Consider the following 15,866-nt stretch of genomic DNA (forward strand, 5'->3'; position numbering starts at 1 on the left):
AATATTTCGACTTAAACTTTTATTCGCTTTAAGGCATAATTATTTTTAGAAATAAATATAATAATACAGACAGGAAACTTATCAAAACATATTATACCATTTCTGGTTAAATATATACCACTACAAGTGATAAATTAAATTTCAACCACTCACTTAGGGTTTGTTACTCTCCATTTCTCAAGCTGGTAGATGAAAAATATTGCACCACTGATCTTACCGGTGGACGAATATGTAATTTGCGTCTGGTTTACGTGGCGAGTGGAGTTAATGTGATATTTGTTGGCCGCGTTTCCGAATGCTTGAATTACGTCTATAGCGCATTTTATTTTCAAGCCAATGTCATTCACTTTTACGTGGTTTTGCTTAAAATATTAAACAGATTAATTATTTTCACGTTTAAGCTTTTCAGTTTTCCTAAGTTTAAACCCACATATTAGAATAGCAAAAATGTAATATATTTCTGTTGTCCAACTTTATCGGTATATATATATAAGTATGTATCACAATATTATTCTATCATTATCATAATACGTATGCAATTTGTAAATATCCTGTTTCGGTTTCGGGGTAGGTAATAATATACATACAACACGATATCATATCGAGGGCTAGTAGTAAATATTTTTTTGTAATGTTGAAACGATTTTTTTACCCCCGAAACACGTGTTTATCTACCAATATTCTACTACAACGAACGAAAAAAATACATACCTCTCCCAAGAACACTAGATGTTCAATCAGTCTCCCGTAGTTCAACGATTTTCCTGATTTTGTTTCGCCCGCCATCAGTATGTGTTGTGGCTGTTCGTGATGTAGCATGTCCTGATAAGCTGCATCGGCTACGCTAAATATGTGAGGCGCATTGTCGGATCGACATTTGAATTGATAACGATAATGATGCTAAAACATATCGCAACAATAATATCAATAGGTAAAACTAGCATAAACAAATGTTTAGATTACCGTGCGTGGTACAAAACTATTGAAATATGATATGTGGACTTGCTCGGGAGACAATAAAATCGGATAGATACATATTCACAATTATTTCGGTGGTAAAGCGTTAGTCTTTAAGTGAAGAAAGCGTTGAAAACAAATAAATTTGACGTATTTAAAATATTATTAGTACTTGTATTTAAGAAATATTACATCATATATCATAAGCTGTAAATTAAAAACCAACCACGATAACGAGTTAGTGGCAGTCGATCACACGACGCCAACAACTGAAATAATGACGATTGCTTAAAAAAATAAAAATACGAATGGCGAGATATATCTCATAGCGCAAAGATAACCACTAATCATTTTTTTAATTTTCCTTGCACGTTATGCCTAGTAGAATAAGACAAATTCGACATCGTTTCAAATTTATTTTTTCTACAGTTTTTGTCGAGTCGAAATTATGAGGAGTAACGAAAATATTTACAATGGTTATTAAACTGATGTCGATTTCGATAATTTATACTTTAACAGTTATGATTTTATTAATTATTTTTTAATATGAGAAATATTTTTTCGTTTGTATTTTTTTTTTTTTTTTGTTGGTTAAAAATATTTTAAATTTATAATATGTTGGAAACGATTTCTCGGTGCTTATTTTTAATCAGTTAACGTATTTTATCCTAGTTGGTTCTTTAGTTCATACAAAACTACAAATAAACCTATACGTATAATATCGTATTAAATATTACTGTATTTGGTTTCGAAAAATAGAACAACGACTAAATACAAATGCTACAGAAAAATACAAAACAAAGTACAAAAATCAAAATACCCGTAACTACGTAACGTGGAATATTACTTGTTATTTAATTTTGAAACCTAATTTTCAAAGATCGGGTTTAGTTATGAAATTACAACTTAAAACATAACTAACCGCTCTAATTATTCTGATATTATGACCTAATGTGTTACTGTTCTATCGGTAACCATTTCATTAATACGTACAGAACACGGAGACGTATTACTATTTAAAACCACAGTAATAAAAAATAGTTTTCAGCTAGTGTCGGCCAACATTACCTTTTTCTCGTACAGAGGTTCATCTCGATTCGGGTTCATGTACAACAGCACGTCACCGACAAACGTATAACTCAGGCCGTCTAGATGGCGATTTTGCAATTCGTCGAGAACCGTATCTTCGGACACCACTTTCAACGCGGCTAAATCTTCTAGATGCATGGGTTTGGCAGCTTCCTTTTGATTCACCTGTAACATAAATCATTCCCATCATTTGAGACGTGTTATACACGTCGGATTTCTAGCCGTTGTTCGGAACACAATTCGCATTTTGTACCGCACACGCTCAATAACAATTATAATAACTTTACAAGACAATGGACGCGGCAACGTTCGCGGTGGACGTGCGGTTTGTTCGTCTCTCTTCGCTAGATTAGCTTCCCTTATGTTTGTCGGGTAATAGAACCACACATATTTTCAATTCTTTATAGTAGTCATTTACTTTTTTTTTCATTTTTAAACATACACATTTTAATTGGTATTTAAATGCGCCGAAATGCAATAAATTAAAAAACGCGCACTCCTACGTTCAATTATGCGATTTTTACATTGTTCGTTAAGGTTATAAGACAAACATTGTAGTTTGTCTTTTCTCGAGACGAATTAGGCTGCAGAAATGTTCATCTACGGATGTCATTGAAATGACAGTTGATCATATACACTATACTCGCCGAGTTTTCAAATTAATATGTTTAATCGTTTATATATATTATATTTTTTTCAATTTTTATATTTATTAAAAATATTGAATATTTTTTTTTTTTATATTTACAGACTAACGAAAATATTTTCGTTGATGAATTATTGTAAAAAAATATTTTACGGAAATACGCATGTGCAATTTGCATTTCTATATCATGTTTATATAAAAAAAGGGCTCGGTCCGTAAAAATATAAAATATATTTATGTTGGCGACCTCTAATTATAGTATGCAATATACTTGTGTTTATGTATTTGTATAATACTTTAATGTATTCTAATAGGCACATAATTTTAATAATCGAAATCAGTCAATACGTTTTGATTTTTTTGATTGCCACATATTTTAATTGATACTAGTAGTCGAAGGTATTTAAATTTTTATCGAATGAATAATTAATAATAAACCAAACAAATTAAATATACATACCGTAGGGTCATCTTATAGTAAAATTAATTTATATTATAATAATATTATTATTACACCTTTTTAACTATTATGGTAAAGAAACAATACATGCATATTCATTAAATAATTAGTAATTGATGAGCAATCACTAAATGTGATAATAAAAATAAGTATGATTCATTATCTATCGTATTTTATGTCATTAAAGCATACAAGATGCCAAGAATTGTTGTAGGGAAGTCAATATTTTTGGTACCATTCTACTCGGAGTACCTCTACAACTATTTGTCCTTATTAAACAATTCGCGCCCAATAACAATTAGTTAATCTAGATTCTCAAAACGACACTGTTATAACTCTATAATTCTATTTTCAAAACTGCAAAATTGTAAAGTTGTAAATGTTAAAATACCATATTTATTTGATACATAACTGAATTTAAATATTAAAAATGTATACTTGCTTTTAAATATCCATTTTTTATAATCCTAACTTCTGGTTTTCGGATAGACGTCACGTCATCAACAATAGATGACATCACTGACTTAACTTCTTGTTGTACCTAAAACCATTATAAGTAATATTTTAGACATAAAATCAAATAGGTATCTACAATAGTACTATACTAGTTAAAAAAAAAGTAATTAGCTAGGTATACTTAATAATATAATATAGTGTATAGGTACTATTATTATCTAATGTTTTTTGATTAATAATATGTTTAGTATAAGCTTACATTATCTGGAATTTGCGTTATAAATGGATGTTCTAAAAGTTCTTCCATACATGGACGATGATCTGAATTTTTTTCTAAACACCTGATATAATTTGGAAAAAGTTGTTAGAACAGTATTATATATTGTATAAATCTATAGATTCATTATTTTTCGCTGTGACATTATAGCATAAAATATTTGATCATATTGTGAGAAATATGATAAAATAGGTAATAATTTTAGTTAGAGTTCTTTATTGCGTTTTGATAGCAAACATTGGTATTGACTTCAAGTAATATAGCTAATAGAGTAATATTTTTTGAATTAATAACTTAAACTAAAACTTAAAATACATTGTTAGTTAATAATAGTGCAATAAAAGTCAAAAATAAGAAAAAGCGTTTTGAATGAAATTTTTCGAGACTATATTATAGATTATTTTAATATAATATGATTTTTTTTATACATGAAAAAAATATATGACAAAAGACACGATAAGAGCGACAATTTTTATAAAATATAACACTTATTGGTATATTATACGGTATACGCTAGGCGAAAAATGAATATGTACTTGTGAATACACGTTCAATGTTTTAAAGCGTATATTCTTTTGTTCGTATTTAACGAAAGTAAGTACTCAAACCCCGTTTAAGCTAATTACAACGGCGTTCCCTTGATCTCTGATACCTGTCCTGTATAATATCCTTTCTTTGGTAAAGAGCGTAACCGCACTTATTACCGGGATATCCCCGTCCCCAGTTTTTCTTTTGTATCACTTTAGTCAATATGTCGAGATTATTAGGCACCTACTTGTTGTACGGTATTTTGTTTACAGTACACCGCAATACATATTATGAGTACATGACCTATAAAATAAAAATAAAAAACTATACGATACAAACGGGTCGACTTGTGACGTCATTCCCATTGTTTCAGAGCTGCTCTAGATAGTATATTATTTAAAAACACGTTTGGCTTTTAATATTTTTAATGTATTATTAAAAAAAAAATAATAATAATAATAGTGTACGATTATAAGAACTGACGCATTAACAAGTTAAGTTTATATACACACTGAAGGATGCTGACAATGGCGTGAGAGATGAACGCACGTGTCACGCTTCGCTAGCGCATCGTTGACATAATAGCCACTGTTGCATTGTTATTTTTGAAGTAAGACAAATCGTATATTTAATCATCGAATACGATAAACGATATTCAACAGATTTGATGATGTTTTTGAGATTTTAGTAGGTACTATCGCACGTAAATGAATGCTTCAATAAACAAATAAAAATGTGATTGGATTACTACTGCTTGTATATATCTGTAATTAGTATTAGTTAACTTTGAATTTATTTTAGACATAAAAATATCCATAACACAAATAAAAGTGTATTATGTTATCAAAAATTGAATCTAATAATTTACGAATCATGAAAATATAGAGTAATATACAGTTAATTTTAAAACAATGTACCTATCCGTATAATTGAAATATACACAACAATATTACAATTTTAAACAGATTATATGAATACAATTATGAAAATAAAATATATGATTATATAAATATATATTTAATTGATGATTAAGTCAGTGACTACGACTTAATTCATAAAATAAATACTTTGCAATAACATTTGGAAAAAAGTAAAATCAAATACTCATACAAGCAATATTAGTGTTTTGTTTTAAAATTCAATGATCACATAAGTCAAGTACTAAATAGCATATTGTATTTTTTAGTCAATAGGATAACTTATTAATAAATAAACATAATATATTGTGTACTATTATCAATTTTGTATTATATTCTATGCTGTATTGTCGCTTATGAAGTCGATTATATTTAATTATCAAAAACATTTAAATACTCGTATTTGTAGTGTTTCAGTAACACAGTGCGTATTACACATCTCAAATGACTCAAACACAGTATACGATTGAATTGTTTAAATTAATTTCGAGGAGTCACCTGCTCAACAATGTGTATACATTATAAACTATTAATTCTAATATACTGCGATTAGCTGACCCAGCAAACGTTATACATCAAAAACATTTTCATCACACACAACCATCTTATGTCAAACAAAAATCCCCCCATATGTGAAACTTGTGGAGTGGACTACACAGTAAAACATATAGTCACCGAATGCCAAATATTCGATAACCTGAGAATAAAACACCAAATTTCACCTCAAAGCACTAGGACCAGACCCACAATCATCAATCAACATCCTACGATTTCTAAAAGAAGCATAACTTTACAATTTAATTTAAGCCACAAATACCTAAATGTAAACATTGTAACTAACATGTAACCTAACCAATCTTTTTCTCAAATTATTCAATTTTCCAAACGACTTTTCAAATTTTTCTTTTCTTAAAAACCTTATATGGGTTATAACTTATAACGAACATTAAAAAAAAAAAAAACTCATTCTTTCTATTAATTTTCAAATTATATGAGATTACCAACAAACAGCATTTCATTTTTATTAGTGTGTATACACTGTATAGTCTCATACACTACTAATCGATCATTTTCGTGTTTGTGGTTAATATAGTAACACAGCTGCGATATTAACCACAATGCACTATTTCCCCTTACCCCTCCCATACATTAAGTGTAATTGCTTACTCGGCAATGAAGTCATTAAACAATTGCGTCCAGTTTGATGGTTTGGATAGCCCTGGGGGCGGATTTCTAACAATTTGAAACAACGCCCTCGTTGGGTGGATGTCCAGGTACGGTGGTTTTCCGTCACCTAATTCAATCGCAGTAATACCTATAAAAAAAAAAAGAATGTTAAAGTATGCGTTAAATATCACGTCATTAACCATTGTCTATTCGGTAAAATTTTCATTTTTTCAACGAACCAAGGACAAAATAAACAATTATTAATGAAATGTAATTGAAAAAATTATTTGCTAAATATTTTATAAAATGGTTGTATTACGATTTACAAATCGGTTTATTCATAACCCTTTAACGAACTTACCGACTGCCCAAACGTCGATTTTCTGATCGTAATATGGTACTTCGCCGGAATTGTCTTTGTTTTCAGCCAAAATCACTTCTGGTGCCATCCATGCTGGTGATCCGACTCCCGTGTTAGCTTTATACTCCGGACTCTTTAATTCTCTTTACAACAAGTGATACATGAAACATTAATACTATTATTGTGATCAAAATTTTGCAAACTAATAACTAGTATTAAGTAAGTAATTATCATATGTTTAAAATATTTAAATATTTATAATGTTTTCAAAATTCAAACACTTTTATTTAATGACATAATATTACAGATTAAACTTAATTACTTATTTAATAGGTAAAATTTTTATATATAAAGAAAATAACTTTCAGATGAGTTACCCTTAAATAAGTTTATAATCAAATATTTTTCCTGTTACGAAATGTGACTATAAATAAAAAAATCTTAACGTAAAAAATCTAAAATTCGGCTTTACCTCAAAAGTATGGGTATGAAAATTATTTTCATTTCTTAACTATAGGTACTTTTAAGACAAGGAAGAAAAATTTAAGACACGTAATAAAATCGATACATCTAAATTTTTATGTCTAAAAATTAACATAAATTAAAATGACTATTTAAATTATATTTCATCTCTCAAAGGGTCTGTAAAATCCCATACTACATCTACAGGGGTCTATAATTCCCCCGTTGTATTCTATTTATAATATTACTTATCACAACATTTTTTTTTCTATTTTGGAATTTTCTAATTTTTCAAAAAACCAATAATAAATCAATCAAACATTTTTAAGTATACCTATATATTTGTTTATAAAAAAAAATATAGGTAGCATGCAACTCAATTCTAACTTTTTTAATATACCTATGGCATATAATTAGAATTTTTTTTTGCATATAATTCGAATACAACTAACATGATTTTGAAGGTACGTGAACAATAATATGATAAAAATAACACTTATTAAATTAGTATTTATTTATTTTAATAAATATATAATATTTCATTTTTTACCATAAAAAAATTATATCATAAAAATTAAATTAAAAATAATTATAACACATTTTAAATTAGTTTTTATTATCATTTACGTTTTCCAGAAAATTAGTTTATGACTTAAATGACAAATTTCCTAATACAATATTATGTACAATTTTTTTCATAATTTTATACAAACATGTAAAATTATGCACCTCTGATGTACAATATATGTATATATATATACGTACATTATTATATCGTTCAAATCCAACGCGAGTGGTACGCCGAAGACGCGCTTGTATGGGAGCTACACACAAACGATATTCGGGAGAGTAATAAATAAACGGCGGACGCGTTACAATGGTAAAAGCGATTTTAAGTGCGTGTCTCGCGTGAGGAAGTTATAATATAACATTATTTTAACACGATAATAATATTATACAGTAACATTATAATTTAGTTTGGTAGCCGTCGTGTAGGTACAACACACACAACTCCCACACGCGTACACATACGTACGTATATATAATATAGTAATGTAATATAACCGAATAACGATGTATACATTTACACCGCGAAGTCCTGTTGAATGTACGTGATCGTTAATGGCCGCAGTCGGTCGGTCGGTCGGACGGTCGGTCGTCGGTCAGTTGGTCGGTGAAAAAAAAAAACGTGAATATTTTTTTTATAGGTATACGTGTGTACATACACCTACTCGTGGGGGTAATATAATAATATGATGTGCGGTAACGTGGCTATTTCTTCCGGAATAGACATCACCGTTAGGTTCTTTTGTTTTTAGAGAACTTACACGGATATCGACGTATCAAAAGCGACGAAATAAAATTTTTATAGACTTATGATACATGCAATTTACGACAAAATATGTCCGAGCACACTAAGCACGGCGTTTTTAGCATAGTATTTCAATATACTTAGTTAATTGCATAGGTATAATTTGATTTGCACTACTGCATCGTAGATTCTCTAACGTCCTCAGAATCGTATCATCTCTAACAATATCGTTACCTAGCTGTTTTTGATTAAATATATAAAAACGATATGTTATCCTATAACACGTCTTATTATAAATTTCATGTTATATTTGAGTAAAAAATAAACAGCGATTTGCAATATCATCTTGTATTAATTTAAATTAGCAATATTCCTAGATACTATTTAATATTATTATCAAAATAATTATTACTAGAAGACGAGTAGATACTACTACTATTTAATATTTTAGTATAATCGCAGACCATGATAATTAATATTAGTATTTACTATTATTGTTATTTAGATTTTAAAGAATTTTTTTTTTTTAATTTCTATTTATTAATCTAAAATTATCTCGAACTAATATAAAAAAAAAAATTAATAAACAACGATAAAGAAGCTGAATGATTATTTTTCAATTATCATTTGTATTAGTTATATTATGGTTTTAGGTTTCGACTAATCAAATTTTATTTATTTTATTTTTAATAACACAATTTTGATTAAAAATATGTTAAGTAATAAATCATATTATAATTTCATTTAAGTTTTTTTTCCATTCTAATTTACTAAAAAATGTACGTAGGTACCTACATGTAAGTGACTATTTATTTGTTTACAGTATTTATGTGGATAATTTGAATTTTACACCATAACTAATTTGTGTATGACTAGCAGAATCCGAAATGAAAGTTATTTAGATAAGTAACAATTAATTTAATTGGACTAAGAATGAGTAAGATATGACGCAATATAGTGAGATACAAATATGCAGCATAAGTATTTTGTTTGCTTGCGTAACAAACGTCAATCAAAAAGAAGAAATTAGGACTGATCATAATATTTTATTCGTATCGGTAAGATTATGGGACTTACTCCAAATAATAATATTTTATTTACTTAACTAAAACATTTAACCATATTATAACGATTTAATTTATAATATTTAAATATTCAAGCGTCATGAGTAGGTACTTATATAAATTATTAGAATTAAAAAATGGTCATAGTTTTCTTTCAAATTGAAATGTCGATAGGTACATATTTTAGTGTTTGTACGCATATATTTATTATTGTGCAACGTTACCTGGATTGACCGAAATCTACCAACTTCACTTCCCCGTTCTTCGTTAACAGCACGTTCGAACCACGGATGTCTCTATGAATCACGTGATTTTCGTGTAAAAAACACAAGGCCTAATATATTAAAAAAAGATAAAAATGAATTTTTATTTTTATTTTTATTTTATTTTGAAAATTAAGTATGAATAACGTATGCGATATTATTAGCACCACAAACGCAACGTCGTTACGAATATAAAAAAAATTGCAAAACGGTACATTCAAAATCGAAGTAATAGTAGGTGAATGTTTTTTTTATTGTCGTATATGAAACTATCAACCCAGAATGTTTGAATTTAAATAAATCAAATCTCAGAAAACGTACGAAACATTTTTGAGTACTTTTATTTTTTAGACAGTAAATTACTCAAGTGAAAAATAATTCTTAACATATTGGCATTTTATTGCTATAGCTTATTAAATACGAATAAGTGTTGACAATTTAACTATAGTCAATTGTATTAATATTTTAAAAAATAAATGATTTATGATTTTTGTATTTATTTTGTATTTAGTTTTGCTTATTATTATTGAACACATACCTTGACCAGTTCTCTGAGTATATATCCGATGTGTTCTTCTTTCATTTTTTTGTTTTGTAACAAAAGACCATTGACCAAGTCCAAGACAGTTCCTCCTTCACACATCTGTAAATAACATCAGCGATGGAAAGAGATTTATAGGCTATAGTCTTATATGAGTTGTAATATATTATTATCTACTAGCACATTATTTTATTCTACGACCTCAGGGTTTTTAATAATACCGATTTCAAAACGAATACAATCTACGGATATAAACCTATACAGCTTATAAATTATTAGTAAACAGTTAAGTGACGAAACTTTTATTGAGTATACGTAAATTTATTTGAATCAATGAACTATAAAATCCTTTTAAAAAAATTTCAAAATATATTATAAAAAATAAATAATATATTACTTAATAAAATAAAGAACGATAATAAGATAAAATTATAAAATATTGCAAACTTCGTTATTTAATATTTGTGAGAAATACCTATTCAAGCATGGTTTTTTAAAATTAAATTACTGATAAGTAAATACCTATGTATAGTATCTACAAATTACAATACGTTTTATTAAATTAAGTTATTAAGTTATATTGACAATTGAAGTGAAAGAAAATAAAACTTAAAAATATATTTAAATATTATTCATAATAGAAGGGTTTTAGTAGGTATTTCTAAATTATAAAAAAAAATCGAAATATTATGATAATTTCAATACGAATATGAACTTTTTCGACGAGAAAATGAAAAAAATTATAGGTACAAAATATAATAGAGCTGACATATTATCTAATAATAACTATTATAAACAAAACTAATGATAATTAGTTTCATTTATATTAATAAAACCAACTACGAATATTATACCTCCATGACAAACCACAATTCGACAGCATTATTATTGGTGTAAACACCATAAAATTCTGGCATGTTCGGATGCGATGACAGATCTTTCAATATCCGATATTCTTCATTGATATCTTTTTCGTTGGCCGAACATTCGTCGAGGTTTTGAATTTTGATCGCGACATTTTTTCCTGAATTATAAGGGTTAAATATTTATGCAATTATTGTTCCATTTAAAAACCTGTCGTAATACAATATTGTAAGAAATCAAATAATTAAGATACATATTTTGTCAAATAGTACACAATATAACATTATAACGTTATGTAAATAGTGATCTATTTTCAAACTCAATTTTACTAATACCTACCTACAATAACCATGTTGATATATGTCACTCGCACTCGTAAAAAACGGATTAAACTTTGTTAAAATACTAAACTAACACGCTAATAGTACATTTGTAGTTAAGACAGTAAAGTAGTTTTTACTTTAGCTATTAAATTGGTGTACCTACAGAAAAAAAATGTCTATTTTTATCAGGAAAATAGGGAACACATATATACATAGATAACATTAAGTAGTAAACGTTTAACTATTTAATTACTACACTCTGTTTTTAATTTAACCTCTCCCATAACATAAATCATTAGAAAAATAAAAAAAACACACATGTTCTGTTATTTCAATGTATATAGTTACTTAAAAATCTTAACTTTACTAATGTCACAAAAAACTTTGTTAATTTTTTTTTCAATTTGTTACAATTTTTAATGTGAAAGTGTTAATCGTGTATACCAATATATACTACCTAATCTAACTACTAATGTATACTCTTGATTTTTGTTAACTTTTAAAAGTTTCAATATCACTGGCAAACAACTATTACAAATCGTTTGAAACTAAAGTGATTTCGTAATCTTGCAATCATTTTTAACAGTATTATATAAACTATAAAAAAAAATCATCTTCGGTTTATATTCTCATCAATTTTCAGCTTTAATGCCATACGTATTTACACGGTCGTCACGCGTTATATTTTATCGATTAAGTTTGTAACATAAGTGTTAGCAATATATTCTACTAAGCCAAGCAATATATTATATTATTATTGCTTTTAAATATGATGGAATGAATAAGTATAGTAGATGTATAAAATGGTTTTATAAAAAAAATGTATTGTATAAATATAAAGCACAATCAATCCAACCGAGATATATGTGTTTTTATTTTTATTTCATACGCATTAGTAGATATTTTAGTATCTATTCAAATCGCTATTACTTGTGAAGACCATAAAAATTAAATGGCTATAGGACAGAGTTTCGATGAAGTAACTCTACGCGGAAATCGCTCTTCAATCAAATCGATTTATTTATATTTTCATGTGCGATGAATCCGACAAACCGCAATACAATTAATACAATAAACACATTTCCTCACGGTTCATAATGATCGTAATATTAATATAATCGTGGTGATTTGAATAACTCGGTAAGAAATGTAGTTTTTGAAGTTCAAATGATAAATTTATAAAAGTAAAATTCCTAATATTTGCCACCACTGACGTGTTAATCTTAAATGAAAATAATTTAATTGTCGAATTAATAACCAAGAATACTATAAAGCATTTTGTGGTTCACAATAATTAAACCCCACTGTGTACAAATTTAAGAATAATAAGACAAATTAAAACACTTTAGTAAAATGTACAATGTTACCGAGTTCTATAATATTAATTATCTAGAACATTAAACATTCCAATTTTTAATATTATCTATTGCTATTTTCGATTTCATAGTTTGTTTTAAAATAATACTTCATTATCGTTATATAAATCATTTAATTACTTAAAGAAATTATCTATTTTGATAAATGAAATATGTTTATAATGCATTATGGTTATCTGTGAAGACAAATAGACACAAACAAATAATGCATAGAAATGTTATTTCATCAATGGCAAATTCCAGTATAAAACTATAAAATATTATTTGTTATTCATTACTAATATTATTTATTAAGTATTTACGAGTCTATTAAACAACTGTGTTTGTTATATTTTCCATTGCGTTATGTACATGTTGGTTCTAGTATAATGTATTGAAAAACTTTTTAATCACTAATTTAAATAGGTATTAAGTCTATTCGATAATAATATACCAATCGTCATAGACGAAAAGTGCCATAACTATTATAATTTACGAAAAAATCTTTTTCAAAGTATACATTTTGATTGTACATTATAAAAAGAACACAACATTAACAGATTCAATTAGTTATAGAAATACAGAAGAAAAATATTAAATTTAAAAAGTAAGTGTATAATATAATATAAAATTATGTGCACTTTACAACAGTGCAATTGTCAATTTGTTTATTGTTGTGTGAGCGTTCATTGTTTTATAATTTAAAAAAAAAAATACCTACAACTTTTTATTAGTCACCGTGTCATCAGTTAATAATGATATATAACTTAAGCAATAATTCAAGGACATTAGAAGCTATGTGAAATGAGTAACGAATAATAATTGCTCGATTGAGAATCGCATTTGCTGGACAGCATAAATTCTAAAACTCGTTGACAATAACATTAGAATGTGTAAAGCTATGGTTTTTCTTCGTTATAGTTAAGGTTCATTTAGTATTTTTTTTTTAAATTATTTATATCAGTTGCTCTCTTATTTTCTATTTCTGTTATATTCTTAAGTTATTTTTGAAAGTCGAATGTTAAAACCATTCCAAAGCTCAATAATTGCAATTTGTCTTTCAAGGCCTAATAAATACAATTATTTATACGTAATAATATTAAATATTTTATTAAATTATATCATTATATCAATTACATTTTTTTTTATGTATAATGCTAATGCTTCGAGCGAAACAGCATGAAAGATAAATATTTCGACATTTGACGGCTAACTATAATATAATGCTAACGATATTTTATTCGAGGGAATTTTATGCGTGTGTATGTGTGTGTGTGTGTGTTGGGTTACAATAGTTGTTGGCTCGCGGGGCTCAAAATGGGCCGCTACGTTGAATTCAACACTCTGAGCCGCCGTTTCACCCTTAGGTTGTCACGGAATTCATATACTTAACTACCCAAAACAAAACCCCTCGACCACTTGACATGGAAGAGCGACACGGTTAGTGCGCAGGGATGGCGAACCCGTTACCCACGTCATATCGACTTATTGATTAATTATTGTATATTTGTATATTACACTATAGTTATAATCGAAAAGAAAAATATTTGATTTTCAAAGGGTGAACATGAAATTAAGTACATCGTACGTTCACGGAAATTAACGAAATCAATACAAAGGGTAATTCAAAATTACTCTTAATATGTTTGATTTCATTGAATGAACATAATATAAGGATTCGTCGCGGGAATAAAATAATTAATAGAATATAAAACGACTTTCTACCGACAGTATAGGGTAAATTCATTAGGTATACGTTATACACGAATATGGGTTCGCCGTCCCTGTATTCGAACGGGGCTGTTCATCGCTCATTTTCTTTTTTAGTACTCAAGAAAAATAACAACCAAAAAATTGAAATTAAAAAAAAAAAAAAAAACTAACCCGATTCAGTGTCGACTGCCGCGTAAACGGTACTGAATATGCCCGAGCCGAGAACTTTGCCGAGCTCAAAACGATTTCCGGCTTCCGGCAGGTTGTTCACGTCCAGTCTGTCGGAACTGAGTCCCATGGCGCAAAAACGTCTCCGTGGATCTTGCGTAATAGTTTCTGATCTATGGGGTCAGGTCGTTTCCTCTATCGTTCACTCGTACGACAATTTAAGCGTAGTGCGTGCTGCGTTTAACGAACAAGTCGCGTTGGCCAGGCACGGACGACGTTCACCGTTCGGATGTCAGACGGAAATCCGGAGGAAAACCGATGAAACGACTGCGGCAGGCTGTGCGACAACGACCGAAATTCCGACAAATTATATTATATCTAATATTATTATTATGGTGATATTATCGTAAAACGTGCACGTAAACTCCACTAGACGACCGCACCGCGTTGGGAGTTGACCCGGTGTGTTCCGTGTTCGGCAGCAGGCGGACTACTGTTACGACTTTAGGTGTTGTGTTCTACAATATTTTGTATTTTGGCGGTGCAATAAAGTCCGACGTATTGAACGTGCCGTCGTCTGATGCCCGACTGAATCGTCCTGGCGTTCGCCGGTCACGGCTATACGGTTTAAAAAACAGGGATTATATGAAGAAACCATACGAATGTTTCCGTTGAAGTTGACATAATTCGATTATGTAGGTATATAATAATAATAATAATATAGGTAGGTACTGCGTACGTTGAATAACAATACCGCACCACGCAGTGTTTTTATTTCTCATTTCTATGATTTTTTTTTTTTTTTTTTATCTATATGTAAGTATATATAGGTATAATGACATAGCTAAACCGTAAGACCGTGTGCGTTTGCGGTATACGGGTATCTGGGTATAGGCATATGGTGCTATCCGCTGCTTTGCAAAGCTCTCGGCATTTATTTTTA

At 28.6% G+C, this 15,866-nt stretch overlaps 1 protein-coding gene across 3 annotated transcripts in view; it reads right to left on the bottom strand.

Moving 5' to 3' along the window:
• The window catches only part of LOC114123668 (neither inactivation nor afterpotential protein C), a 33,917-nt gene extending 18,392 nt beyond the window's left edge, over window positions 1–15,525 (bottom strand). For all 3 annotated transcript variants that reach the window (XM_050205847.1, XM_050205848.1, XM_050205849.1), the window contains exons 1-11: window positions 14,927–15,525; window positions 11,355–11,524; window positions 10,498–10,602; window positions 9,921–10,030; window positions 6,859–7,001; window positions 6,498–6,645; window positions 3,868–3,949; window positions 3,595–3,693; window positions 2,026–2,211; window positions 712–900; window positions 154–362 (exon numbers count right to left, since the gene is read on the bottom strand). In XM_050205847.1, the coding sequence (XP_050061804.1) occupies window positions 154–362; window positions 712–900; window positions 2,026–2,211; window positions 3,595–3,693; window positions 3,868–3,949; window positions 6,498–6,645; window positions 6,859–7,001; window positions 9,921–10,030; window positions 10,498–10,602; window positions 11,355–11,524; window positions 14,927–15,053 (1,568 nt within the window). In that variant the 5' untranslated portion in view covers window positions 15,054–15,525. The remainder of the gene's footprint in view (window positions 1–153; window positions 363–711; window positions 901–2,025; window positions 2,212–3,594; window positions 3,694–3,867; window positions 3,950–6,497; window positions 6,646–6,858; window positions 7,002–9,920; window positions 10,031–10,497; window positions 10,603–11,354; window positions 11,525–14,926) is intronic.
• Between the last annotated feature and the right edge of the window lie 341 nt (window positions 15,526–15,866).

This window comes from Aphis gossypii, chromosome X, assembly GCF_020184175.1.
Source record: "Aphis gossypii isolate Hap1 chromosome X, ASM2018417v2, whole genome shotgun sequence".
Lineage (NCBI taxonomy): Eukaryota > Metazoa > Arthropoda > Insecta > Hemiptera > Aphididae > Aphis > Aphis gossypii.